Consider the following 14,381-nt stretch of genomic DNA (forward strand, 5'->3'; position numbering starts at 1 on the left):
TACTAATTTAGCCACCAGCACTTAGTTACAAGTACTACTCACAAAGTTAAATAAGCAATAACAATAACAATAATTAATTACATGTACCGAAAACTATGTGATAGAAACCAAGAAGTACTCAATACGTATGAACTCATTTCAGCCTTATTACAACCCAATGAGGTAGATCCTATTGTTACTCTCATTTATAGATTTATATTTTATACATTTTACATATGTGCTTCTATGAGGCACAGAGAGGTTACATAATTTGCAAAAGGTCTCACAGCTGGTAACCTGGAGACCCAGAACTCAACCTGGAGGCAGGCTGGCTCCACAATGCCTGCTCCTGACCATTACAACAGATACTGCTACTGCTTATAAGCTTCCAAGTAATAGAAAGAAGCAAAACATTACAGAAGAATGAAATTGAATCAAAGAAAATAGAAAATCTTAAAAAGATAGCATGAAAAGAAAGAGAAGTAAGCCAAGGAAGAAAAGTTTTTCTTCCTTTCCTTCAGTACTCCATTCCACCTTGGAAGTCTGGAGAAGTGAGAGCAACTCTAAATTTCAACAAGTTATGGCATTTTCTACTAAAGACTTCAATCTGGTATAATTTAGGAATTGCAGGAAACCCTATGCTAAGGAATACAGTTTTCTTAAAGTACCAAGACAAAAAAAAAAAAAGACTACAAAGTAGCCGGAGACCCACATCCTCTCCCCACCCTCCCATCCACACCCCAGGCCAATTCAAGCCCCCAAAGTGACTGCCACCAGGGACCAGCACTGAGTCCATGCAGTAAAATACAAGAGAACAACAGAGAGGCATTTCCTGCTTCTTCCCAAAATATAATTTGAAGTTGTTTTCAATAAAAAGCATATATATAATAGAATTTATAAAGTGGAAATAGCCATTCAGTACCTTGGAAAGAGAAAGGAAATATAGTCTTCCCAGGGCTGGTAGAATTGGACTGACATCAAGTTTAGTCTGAGCAGCTTTCAGGAAACTGAAGTCAAAAATGGAAACACACTAAGCTATCTAGTTTTCCGTACCCTGCTCACTTTGAACTAATGGGTCTTTACCTTCAGGTCTCTACTCATGCTGACTGATCTTAGACCTAAATCAGAAACGTGCCTGAGAGGCTTGCTCCAAAGATTTTGGATCTACAGTACCTCTTTCTTCCCATACATATCACCAAAATCTGCATAGAAGGTAACGACTTACACAGTTTTAGTATTTAAAAAATTATAATAAAAATTTCACAGGACCCCCACTACAGAAGTTATTGAGCAACAAGATAGCAAATTGTGCATCAAATGCTCAAGGAATAGTGTGAAGAAGCAAGATGGTTTTTCACAGGTTGTCAAATGTTTGTAATGCGCGCCTTTTCATGGTATTGACTCTGTATAGGAGTAACAGGGCTCTGTTTTCATTCAGGGTCACCTAGCACCTTGGTCCCATTCCTATTTCTTCCTTACATTTATCCCCAGTGACTTTTCTGGGAAAAACAAACAGGTAAAGTCTATCCAAAGAGACCAGAAACTAGCTGCACTCCAGAATTTTGAGAATGGCCACTTTCAAACCACAATTCAAAAACAGTGGAGCTCAGTTTCCCTGCTGGGAATGTGGCCTCAAATAATTGAGTGCTCACCATTGCTGGGTGAGCATCGGTACGCTAGCCGCCAGTTATCCCCTACTTAGGATTTAATTCCATCCAACATATTGTTGAAATCCACTTTCCTAGATATGGTGCTAAGAATTGAATAAAGAAATAAATACAATTACAGGTAAAATACAAACTCCCACAGCTTTTTTAAAAAAATATTTCATTCAGCCCTGGCTGGTGTGGCTCAGTGGATTGAGCACCAGCCTGCAAATCAAAGGGTCACCAGATGGATTCTCAGTCAGGGAACATGCCTGGGTTGCAGGCCAGGTCCCCAGTGGGGGGCATGTGAGAGGCAACCACACATTGATGTTTTTCTCTCGCTTTCTCCCTCCCTTCCCCTCTGTCTAAAAATAAATAAATAAAATCTTTTAAAAATACATTTCCTTCAATGAATAATTATTGCAGACCTATAGGAGTACTAGGTACTAGGGAAAAAAGGATGAACTTCATATAGCCCTTACTCTCATAGAATTTAGATTTTATTTGGAAGGATGGAAGGACAGAAGTTAAAACAAATGTCATATAGGAAATGTTATGGAAATATAGCATGGCAGAATGATAAAGAGGGACAGTTAGGAGTAGCTCTCTGATAGAGTGATATCTGAACAAGAACCATAAGTGGAGGTCAAGGGTAGCAGTTTTCAGGAGAGTGGTGGAGGTGAAGGACTGTTTTCAATGAGTTCAAGAAGAAAAGGAGGAGGGGAAATAGAGACTGGCTGAAGACAATCCTATGTAACTTTGTTGTGGATGGGAGCAGAGAAACTGGGCAACAGCCAAGAGGGACCTTCGGTGGGAGTTATACATTATGTGCTTGAATGATGGAGACTCAGTAAGAAATTTTTCTCTTTCTTCAAGGTTTCAGGGCTCTGAATCCTATCTCAACTGTAAGAATGTTTAAAAGGTCCATCTGTGATGTGATGTGTAAGATGAGGTCACTCTCTGCTTCTGCTCTCTCACTTCGAGCAGAGAGGGGACAGCAAGAGCAAGACTCGTTGGGCATCTTACATGTGGGGCTGAGTCTGAAGAACAGATGTGCTTTTCATGAGCCATCGCAGTCCACAGAGTGATTTTAACTGTCCTCTCTATGCCCCTCCAACTGTTCCCCCAGGTAGAGGTTCAGCAGTTAGGTATATAAAGGAAAATGTTTAAATTCTGAAGAACAGAAAGTTAATAGAAATAAAGCTTCAGGGACAAAGCAGCCCCAGTTGCAGGCAGACCAAATACTTATGATTACCAGCAAGAAAGCCTTCATTGTAACAGGGATTTTACCCTTTCTTTGGCATTCCTAAGGAACAAAAGAGGAGTGCTACAAACCAATGACAATTAGCAATAGTTTACTCACACCAAAATCATTCTAATATGGTACTTGATAATAAACAAAATAATCTGTTAACTGGAGAAAAATGTACTATTTTTGAGCAACCAAAAGTCACCATAATATATTAATTGAGTGAACCATAATTGCTGCATTGTTCTGATGTTTATCTTAGACTCTGCCTGAGTGCTTTTCCTTGATGCTAATCCCATTAGAAGTAAAAATGGACTGCAGTCTGAATCTCTCTGTTCCCTAAAAAAAAGAAATTTAATTGAGAATTTGTTTAATAGCAGGTGCCATTTACAGATGGCCAGTTAGAAGAGTAAAATAACTTAGAGGAAAAGGAACTTTAAGTTGTGGCACAGCTTTTTTGTACATATTATTCAGAAATAGTTTTCTAACAGCCAAATAACCAAAAATTCCTTATGCACAGGGAAACCCAGCAGACAAAAAGACCAAACACAATAAGAAACTTTTATCCTACCCCAAATTTATTTTAAGGAAAATCTTTTTAATGGGAGTTTAATACCCTTGCCTTCCTCACCATCTCACCCATTCTCTCGCGTCCCCTCTCCCTGCCGCCCTGAGAGGACTCTTACACTCCATTCTTTGTTCTGTGAAAGGAATGCCTGGAATGGACACAAGGTGCCCTGTCTTGGAACTCCCTGTCTTGATCTTATAAGCTTGAGAGGGTGGGTACTATGACCTAGGGGTCTGATCTGACAGTCAAGACTAAGAAGCAAGCTTCCTGATCCTTTCAAATATTAGGGGGAAAGAATTAGTCCTTCTTTGGAGCTTTTCTAATATCCATTACAATATTTAAGTAGTTTCTAGGTGCTTAATGCATTAAGATCTATTCCTAAAGAAAACCTACTTCTGAGAAACAGAAAATAAAAGTCATAGTCATAAGCTGATTCTCAATTTGCACTCAAGTATTGATTCCTACACCTCATAAGTGCAGAAACAACAGAATAAAGTGTCATATCTCACAGAATGATTTGTAGCCAAGCCTTGCTTAATCCTTGATCATGTAGGAACATTCTACTTTCAAACTACTAATAAACCGCTCCTATATAGCTGAGGGGACCTTCAAAATAGCTACATGCCTCTAGGACTAATGCCTGCTAACATCACGTTATGCACCTGCTCTTGGAAATATGTACCTTACATACAAAGTATGTTGCCCACACACACACAAAATAAATCCTGGCACCATCTATGCAAACCTCTACACTAGAGCTATTCTGCTCTAGAGCAAGGAAAGGGAGGACATCTTGCTCTTAGAGGACATCTGACATTGTCTGGAGACATTTTTGGTTGTCACGACATTCTTGGGTATTGGACATACTGCTGGCTTCTAGTGGACAGAAGCCAGAGATGCTGTTGGACTTTCTACAATGCACGAGACAGCTCCCCACAGCAAAGAAGCACCTGGCCCCCAAGGTCATGAGAGCCAGGGTTGCGAACCCTGGCTCCAGATCTAGCTACTGATTTCCAAAAATGACAGGGGACAGAAGAACATGTCAAATGACATTAGGGGACAAATTGAGCAAAACCCAGTCTGTGGGAAACTCCAAGACAACTGACTTGGTTTTATAAACAAATTGCAAGGAGTTAAAAACAGAAATCGAAAGCAAACCTACGAATTTTGACACAGAAACTAACTCTAAAAAATAGCTTTTATTTGGATTTTGATTTAAATAATTACACTCTAAATAATAATACCAAGATAATTGAGAAATTTTAGAAACTGACTGGATATCTGATTATTTTTTTTAAAAAGCTGTTACCTTTTAAGTCAGATCATGATATTGTAGCTATGTTTTAGTCCTTATATTTTGGAGATAAATACTGCTTCAAAATAAAGGGAAAAAAAAGGATAGAGTTACAGGTAAGACAAAATTACCTATGAGTTGGTAATTAGTATAATAATGATAAATACAAAGAGGGTCATTATACAATTCATTCTGCTTTTGATTATATTTAAAATCTTTCATAAGCTTTAACCAATAAGTTTTTTGAAACAATAAGAGCTAAGTAACCTTCAGCCAAAAATGCTCTGTAAACTTCCATGTAGAGAAAAGTATTCTGAGAGCACAGGCACAGGGTCTAGGCCAGCGTTAATCCTGCCTCTTCCACCCTTGCTTCTGGATCACCGCTACAACCCCGGAAAAGTGGGCGTCCTCACACCGACCTTGTAGTGCTGATATAAGCGTGGCCTGAGGTAGGGGCAGGTGCTTGGTGAGTGGCAGTGCCCTTTCCCACGTCACACAAGAGCTCCGAACACAGAGGAAAAACCAAAGGAGGCCAATCCTGCCCCTCCTCTGGCACTTTCTAAAGACTTTGATCCAGGCCATTCTTTTCCTTCCTGTACCAACCTGGCCGAGGCCCGGAGGTCAAAGCACTAACAAAGAAGTATGAAGATTCCTTTCTTAATATCCTTTGATTTGTTAGGTTTTTTCTCACACTCCTCCATAAGTAATACATAATGATAAATAAACAAAGTAGAGAAAAATAGGAAAGAGTGCCATAAAATCTCTTTATAAAACCTCTTTATAAGTGTGACATTCATTTTAGGGCCACGAACCCTGAAGGGTCCATGACTTGTATAATTCCAGAAACAGTGAGCTACATATCTGGTTTTCTTTCCTTAACAAATGCTTGTTTCACCAGTTACTTGTGTTTTTAAAAAAATGCAAACAAAAACTTGATTAGAAACTCCTGCCCAGATAGTTTATAAAACTCACTTCCTTTCCTTCATTCCTTTCTATAACAGCTGCTTGCATGCTCGTACCCTGCCAGCTTTTTTCCGGAAGGCCCACTGGCAAAGTCGTCAGGCAGTTAGTTGTACTAGTGACTTTACACTTGGCTGCAGGTTGTTCACATGGAATAAATCCAAACAGTCTGTTTCAGCTGCCTTTTATTTTGCCCGAAGTAGCATTTCCTTCAGTCCCATTGCATTTGCAATAAAGCACTCATTTTTATCCCCTTGTAAATAAGGAATAAAGACACGGACTATTAGCTGGTGGCACAGGCCGCTGGTTCTCCCTCAGACTTGCCCAAGGTAGAACTTTCTCCTTCTGTAAATAAAGTCCTTTGTGAAGCATAATCACCAGACTGGGAGCCAGAAGATGGGTTGAGCACTGACTCTGCCACATGTCACACAGCCTTGAACAGGACACTCTACGCTTTGCAGCTTTAGATTCCTTATGCACAAGAGCATAGAGTAACACCTGCCCTATTACTGGCATTGAGAAATAACAATCATAATGAGAATTTATATAATTCCGTGAAGTTCACAAAATACGGCAGAATATGAGTATGCTACAGTCATGTGCCATATAATGATGTTCGGTCAACAATGGGCTGCATGTAAGACAGTGGTCTCATAAGATTATCATGGAGCTGAAAAATTCCTATCGCCTATGACACCGTAGCCATCCTGAAGTTACAGCACAGCGCATTACTCATGGGTTTGTGGTGATGCTGGTGAAAACAAACCTACTACTCTGCCAATCGTATAAAAGAACAGTATGTGCAATGGTGGAGAGTACATAATACTTGATCGTAATAATCAATGACTATGGTACTGGTTTATGTAGTTTCTACACTATACTTTCTCTTGTTATTTTAGAGTGTACTCTTTCTACTTAAAAAAATGTTTGCTGTAAAACAGTGTGTTGTGTTACACCAGCAGCCACCTCAAACATCTCGTGTCTCTTGATTGCATCATTCTCTTGTGCTTGAGTTAACCTCATGTTGTTTTATACAGTAACAGGCTGTGCAAGCTTGTAGCCTAGGCGCAGTGGGCTCCACCATACAGCCTATGTGTGTAGTAGGCTATACCCTCTAGGTTTGTATAAGTACATTCTATGATGTTCACCTAACGACACATTTCCCATAACATATCCTCATAATTAAGTGACACATAACTGTATATGACTTACCACTATTATTAAACAAAATATTTTCTTCACTTGCCTCAATAAAGGACCTATTGTTTGCTTAAAAAAAAAAAAAAAAGAAAGAAAGCCATTGACTCATGGACTTGCTCTTCTGTGACAGCCAGACACACCCTATCATCTCTAAAATTGCCAGCACAGAGTCTAAGTTCTCTGCAAAATATCTAAAGTCAAGGGACACACAAATGAGGGGCAACATAATCTCTTCAAAAGAAAACATTTAATAAGAAATTATACCACAGCAGAACTGTACCAGGAACTCTGCTAGGAAATAGAGATACAAAGACAAATAGCACAGACTCCTCTCAAGAAAAAATAACACATAAGGAAGAAAGCACTGAAGGCAAAGTGTTTTGCTTTTTTTCAATGTAGCACGAAATGACGGTGTGGATGCAGCACGGCTCTGAGCCTGTTTGGGCCCTGGTCTCTCCTTTCCACATATGTAAGCGTTTTTTCCAGCGAAATTCTCAAACAATTCAGGCGATGTCCCACAAGAACAGACTAAAATTCAAATCTTCAGATGGAGACATGAAAAAGAAGTTTATGATCAAGGTTTCTAATGTACACAAAATCTGTCTACCAATTATTGGGATATTGACTATTAAAATAACTCTTTCATATTTGAAACAATAAAGAGAAAAAAAAACCCGGAAGTACCTTAGTAAGAAAAAAACGGAAGTACATAGTAAACTTCTAAATTGCAATATACCAAAAGGAAAAATGTATAAAAGGTGTCAGGAGAAAATGTATAAAGAGAAAAAGAAGTTCTGGATAAGTTCATAAATGATAGACTTGTAAGGGCTTTTAAGGGAAACTGGTACATCTGAGAGTACACGAGTTCAACGAACCATAGGGCTGACACAGCAGAATTCCTGTATTCTTGTATTCTAACAATTCTGTATAAACCTCAAGAGAGGCAGATTACTTTTTATAAGTGGTACATTACGCACCATGATTATACTCTCTTATTTTGGTTATGGTAATATTTAAACATTATGCACAGAATACTGTGACTTATATGGCTGGTTTTGCAAACTGATATAGTATGATGCCAGTACAGAGAAAGCCATTTTCAAAATGTAACACTTTTCCAAAAGCAAACTGGAAGAAAATTGAGTCCAAAATAGCACAAACTTAATGAGACATTTGACCTGGAAATTTACCTTAGTAATGTAATAAAAGTTAAAAGTGACCAAACTGGACTTTATACTCAACCTATTATTCAATGACATTTCAGGATTCTCTGTGAATGTTAAAAGTGTCTTAATTTAAAAAATACAGAAAATTAATATGCTAAGGCAGGACATACTTGGAATATCTTTGTAAAAATAGACTCCTATCAGAGCATCACCTCTAATCCACAAAAGAATCTGCCGAGAGATTTTAATAACAAGAGGCATATTGTAGTCATTTCTGTCCATCAACAAATCTAACAAATTTATTAAAATGCCAAAGGGACAAATGTGAAACCAAATACAATGCAAAGATTGAAAGGGACTCACGGCAATCCTTCTCGTCAGTCCCGTCTGAGCAGTCTCTGACGTGGTCGCACCTGTATTCAGCTGGGACACACTCACCACTGGCACATGTCATCTGATGGCTTGAGCATGTGGTCCCAGCTGTGAAGGGGGAAAAATATTCCTTTATAATTACTGCCAAACACAGACCAGCCCGCTGACATTTACCAAATATGAATGAGGATACTTGAAAGCAAAGGCAGGTAGAGTGAACATGGAACATAAAGTTCAAAGGGTCACAAGGTCAAGCACGCAGCTATTCCAAGGAAGAGGGCTTACAATGCAAGTTTTTATCAGGATGCTATCAAAATGCCCTAGAAGCATATCAACGCTTAACTACGTTAGTGTGTAGACAATTATGTTATCAACATGTGTTGAAAACACAATATAGATTGAAAACCTGTATGATAAAGAGGACAAATAATAAAAGAATTTTGCAGTTATAGGTATTAACCATGGATCAGTAAGGACACTTTCACTGAAATCCTGTTTAAACCAGAAGGAAATATCCCAAAGGATTAACAGGGGTTATTTCTGAACGGTCGGAATATGGGTGATTTTATTGACTTTATTATATAAATTTTCTACATTGAACATATGTCAGTTTTATAAAGAGAAGGACAAAAATTTAAGCTATTTTAATTTTACCCTACATTGATTAGGGTAGGAGAAAGCAGGATATCATGTTATCAAATTTGCTTTCAGGTAAAACCAAGTGGATTGATGCCTCAGGTATCATGTGAAAGCTATTCTGTAAGTCTCAGGAATTATCATGATATTTTTTAATTGTCCACATTAAAAAAGTATTGGGGGAAAATATGATCTGCTAAAATAATAATAATAATAATATCAAATGAGGAAAATATTTTCCCCTGAATTTTTAGTCTCCTATGCTTCTGTAAAGATATTTAATTTCAGCAAAATTTGCTTTTCAATAAAATTATGTATCTGTTAAGGGATAAGCCATCAAAACTTACCAAAAAAACTTTTCTAAAAAACAAATGAACAATGACAGCTTTAGAGCAAGTACTTAAAAATTCAGACTCATAAAGATTACCATGTAATAAATGATGTAAAAAAACTAATAAAAATTACTATCTTTAATCAATCATATCTTGGTCTTGTTCATTCTTTCTGTTTAATAAAATGGTTTCATTATGAATGTGTCATAATTGAAATTATTGAATAGTGAACAAAATTTTTCCGTTCAGCCTATTTCTAACACATTCTTGACAGTATGATTTCATATCTTCTCCCATTACCTTGTATCTGTGGGTTAAATTTTACTTCTATTCATAGAGGTAGAATAAATCAAATTTTCTAGAAGTCACTTAAATGTCTGAATTCTGCCCATGAAAGAGATACAATTTCATGTGAATTAGATTAAAAAGATTAATACTTCCTGAGTGACAGTATTTATTAAATTCCCATATAATTTATTTAAGTATATATTGCCAATTTCCACATAAAATTTTAAAGAGTTTTCTTTTTTCCCTGAAAAAGCAAGTTCTATGTGGTCTTAAAATATTTTTTAAAAAATAAACTAAATCAAGTACCAATATTATTTTAATTATCTTGGCTTTCTCCTTAAACTCAAGCCTGAATCAGTCTCTATTTTATGCTTAAGATTTCAACGGGTTTACAAGAAAGCAGTTAAAAGTTCATTCAAATGTAAAGAAATGAATTAAAATTATACAATTCCATCAACCAATCTAATGCTGTGATTCACTTATTATTCATCATTACACAAACATCTATTAGGGCCTATTATATGTCACAAAGGATACCAACAATGGGAACATCACGATGAATAAGGCACAATCCCTACCCTCAAGGGCTCAAGGTTTCTGGGGGAGACTTTAAGAAGTAATTAGAAAACAATGATGAAAGTGGATTACAGGCATGTGAAGAATTACAAAAGCATGCGGAGGGGGCGTGCCTAATTCACTCTAGGTTGGGAAGTGGGCAGGGCAGCTTCCTGGAGGAGGAACACTGGCCCAGGTCTTTAGGAGAAGCCGCAGTTAGCTAGGCCAAAAGGAAGGAAGACCACATAGCAGTGAGCATTCAGGCAGCCTACACAGAGGCAAACGGCCAGGACTCTGCGGGGTATGCCCAAGCGAACTACAAGCGCCGCTGTGGCCCAAATGGGCATTTCAAGGCAGGATTCCAAGTGACACACATGGAAAAATATGCACAGGCCACATCTTAGAGGCCACTGTAAACCTTGTTAAGGAGTTGGAGCCTATTCTTTTGAGGTGGTGGAGAGCTACCAGAGGGTTTCAGTTCGATCCTCCCAGCATCAGTGTCAGCAAAACCTGGGGAAGCACAGGACTGGAGACAGGGAGGCTGCTGCAGTTGGCCACATAAGAGACATTGGCAGTGGTGGCATAAGCGAGAAAGAGATATACTTTAGAGATGTTTATAAAGCAAATTAGGCAAGAATGATCAAATGTAGACAGGGAAAGAAAGGAAAGAATCAAGAACAACGTACAAGTTTCTAGCTTGGGTGCCTAGGGGATTGTGACATCCTCTTCATGCTAATTGATTATGAGCTTAATGTCACCTACAACCATCTTTCTTTTTTATCGAATAAAATGCTTTCATTATGAAACATGTTTCATAAAATTCTACACTAAAAAGGAAAGCCGCCTCAGTTTCCCTATTTCTGATAGCTTGAGACTGATTTGTTATTTTTTATTAGTACCTTATAGTGGGTTAATTTGATTTCTGTAACAAAGATAACACGTGTATACCAGCAAATATATGAGGAAAAACCAGGGGGGAAGATGATCAATTCTAGTTGAGACAACTTGAAGCATACTGGAGATGTCCAACAGGCAGCTGAATATACAGGACTGAAGTGTGAGCAAGAGACCTGGGTCCTAAGCATAGATATGGATATCATCAGCCCATATTGGGTTACAGGGATGGTTGAAATTATCCTGGGAGAGCATATAGCATGAGAAAAGCTGCTAAGGAGAGCTTAGCAGCCTCTGAGCAACATCAATACTTACGGGCTGAGTAGAAGAGGAAAACAAAATAGAATGATCAAAGAAGTTAAGAAAAGAGCCAGGACAGTAGAGCATCATGGTAGCCAAGCTGTAGTGTCAGGAAGGAGGGAGTGATCACCAGAGTCAAGTGCAACAGAAAAGTCCACCCGGTGTGATAAGGAAATGTATTTGACGAGCAGGAGTTCTCTGGTGACCTTAGCGAGCATAGTGTTAGCACAGTCTTTCTGTAGTTAAAGGATGTCCATTAGACTTATATCATTAAAAAATGCAAGAATTACCTTATGAAATCCACACTCATTTAAAACATGTGACTGCTCATACATTACTGCTATAAAGTTACCTCCAGTATTTTTCCCCAGCAGTTGACCTTTTAGCTCTCGTCCCTCTGTAGAGTATTTTTACTAGTAAGCGGTCATCTGTCACACATTATATAGCAATCTACAGCTCAGTTTTCTTCCTAGTCTGTGTTGGAGCAAGGGAAAATGGAACCAAAGTAGCATACCTGGCCAAAAGATAAATTTGGTACCCATTTATCAAGAACTTACTCTGTGCCAGACAGAATGCTGGGCCTTAGGGATGAGGCTGAGTAAAACATAGTCACCACTCTCCAGAGATTCACAATCTAGCCCTATCCTATTCCCACCAAGTGCCTGATGTCTACAGGTCACCCCATCTTTACCCTGGGATCTTTGATAAGCTACTAGCTACAGAATATCCTAGCCCAGGCAGATTTCCTAGAAATAAGGACTTCTTCCGGTTCCATACTATGCGTTGCATTTCTCCTTCCTTCCTTTAGTACTTCCGAACTACTATCCCCCATCTCCTTGTTCTAGTCCCCTTTTGCCACCTCACCTCAAACCCTGAAATGTGGCTTGGCCTAATCTGGATATGTCTATGCTTGGACTTGATTAGTTCCTGTCATGCCTTCCTCAAGACTGCCATTTGTCACCATCAACAACCTTCGCAGCCTTGTACTGTTTGCTGGCTTGCCCTTAATGACTCTGTCCCAAGGATCAGCACCCCTTTGGTGCTGGCAGACCCTATGACCAACACAGGCAAGCCCTAACTGCCTGTTTAACTACACAGTCTTCCTTTTAGGATTAAACCGAAGTCGAACTCATGGGTATTTTGAGAATTTCTATTCTCTTCCTCAAAAGACCCTTGGCATGTAGTGGCCTGAGTGAGAGTTCACACTCAATGCTGGACTCAAAAGTCCTGGGCTAACTTCCAGCCTTTTATAAATGCATCCAGTACGCACTGAAGGCCACGGAGTCTCCACTGTTAGTCACCTAACATCTAAACAAGTTGCCATGTAACACGGCCATCAAAAACATTTGTTTCTTCTTTGATCCTTGAGGACAATGATTGAGAAAATGCTGACAGGATCTTAGTTGACTTATTAAAACAGGCCTAGCAAGATGATAAATGTCCACCGTTTGTTAAATGTGCATTTAATGAAGCAAAATGTGGTAAGGCTCGAAGGTGAATGCCACACAGTGGTCAGAACTGGATCCTTCCAGAGGACAGTTGGGTTCAAGAGCCAGAGGTGAGGAAAAAATGTTAATGTTCTCTCTTCAAGATTTTAAAAGTGAATTAGAGGGATATAAACTGTGGGATTTTCCACCTCCATGTACTCACAGAAAGCTTACAGGTTTAAGATGGCAGAGAAAAAAAGTGGGAAGAAATTGAATAATATTATCGAGCTAAGAATTCATCAACCCTGGAACAACCCTTATTATATGAGATAATAAATTCCCTTTTTGCTTAACCTTTTTCAAGCTATATTTTTCATTTTTTGTAGACAAAAACATTCTCATTCCATGTTTTATTAAGATTTTATTTATATATTTTTAGAGAAAGAGAGACAGAAACATTGATGTGAGAAAAAAAAAACATCGATTGGTTGCCTTCTGTACGTACCCCAGCTGGGGACCGAACCTGCAACCCAGGCATGTGCCCTGACTGGGACTCAAACCAGCAACCTTTAGCTTTGTGGGGCAATGCCCACCAACTGAGCCACAAAGATCAGGGCAAGAATAATTTTAAATCATACAAATATTCTTAATAAAGCAAAGAAATGATAGACATATTTCTCACATGTTGCCATCTTATATTTACTCAAGATTACTGTCACCCAAAATTATTTTCAAGCTCATTAAAATTATCTTTTCTAGTTTGATCCCCCCCAAATTAGAAATTAACAGTTTCTTCCAGATTACTGCCCTGAACCTCCTCAATGTCCAGAAATGTGGCAGTTGCTAAGATCTCCCCCACTGCTATTATTTTCTTTGTTGTTTCAGCTCACCCTATGGTGGCTTTGTCAGCAGTCACTGAAGCAACCACCATTAATGCCTCCAACAGACCTACCTACTAGCTCCGCTCAATTAAAATAGAGTTTAATACTGATGCAGAGGAGGTGGGAGGTTTGGAAGCAGTGTGCTGCAGGACCAAAAGGACCCATCCAAATGCCAACCATACAAATGAATACCCCACCTACAGACACCAATAAATGTTTGGTTTCTTTGTTGAGCATAACATAATCCAAATTAAAGACTGGGAACCTATCTAGCCATTTCCAAATCACTGGGGTATATTTATAATTCTTCAGCACATTCATACTTTCAATATCATCCAACCTGAGTGAGAATGCTGGCATAGGTTCCCTTGCGGTATAAGGCCCAACTGAGCATTTGCAAAGAATTATCCCATTCTGTTTTGTACTGGTAACAGCTTAGGTTTTAGGTGTCTAGATTCCTCCATAAACACTTACGGCAATGCTGATGTTCATCTGAGCCGTCCTCGCAGTCCTGCTCATTGTCACACACCCAGGAGGTAGGGATGCACAGCTCTTTACTCCGACACTGGAAATAGCCTGGCTGGCAAGAAGCAGGAGCTAAAACAAACCAGAAGAAGACTCATATCAAACAACC

General features: G+C 38.8%; 1 protein-coding gene across 1 annotated transcript in view; it reads right to left on the bottom strand.

Annotated features, from left to right (window-relative positions):
• Positions 1 to 14,381, bottom strand: part of LRP2 (LDL receptor related protein 2) — a 195,031-nt gene that overhangs the window by 142,577 nt on the left and 38,073 nt on the right. The window contains exons 3-4 of the mRNA XM_045187457.2: positions 14,222 to 14,344; positions 8,426 to 8,542 (exon numbers count right to left, since the gene is read on the bottom strand). Of these exons, the coding sequence (XP_045043392.2) occupies positions 8,426 to 8,542; positions 14,222 to 14,344 (240 nt within the window). The remainder of the gene's footprint in view (positions 1 to 8,425; positions 8,543 to 14,221; positions 14,345 to 14,381) is intronic.

Source organism: Desmodus rotundus, chromosome 2 (assembly GCF_022682495.2).
Source record: "Desmodus rotundus isolate HL8 chromosome 2, HLdesRot8A.1, whole genome shotgun sequence".
NCBI lineage: Eukaryota > Metazoa > Chordata > Mammalia > Chiroptera > Phyllostomidae > Desmodus > Desmodus rotundus.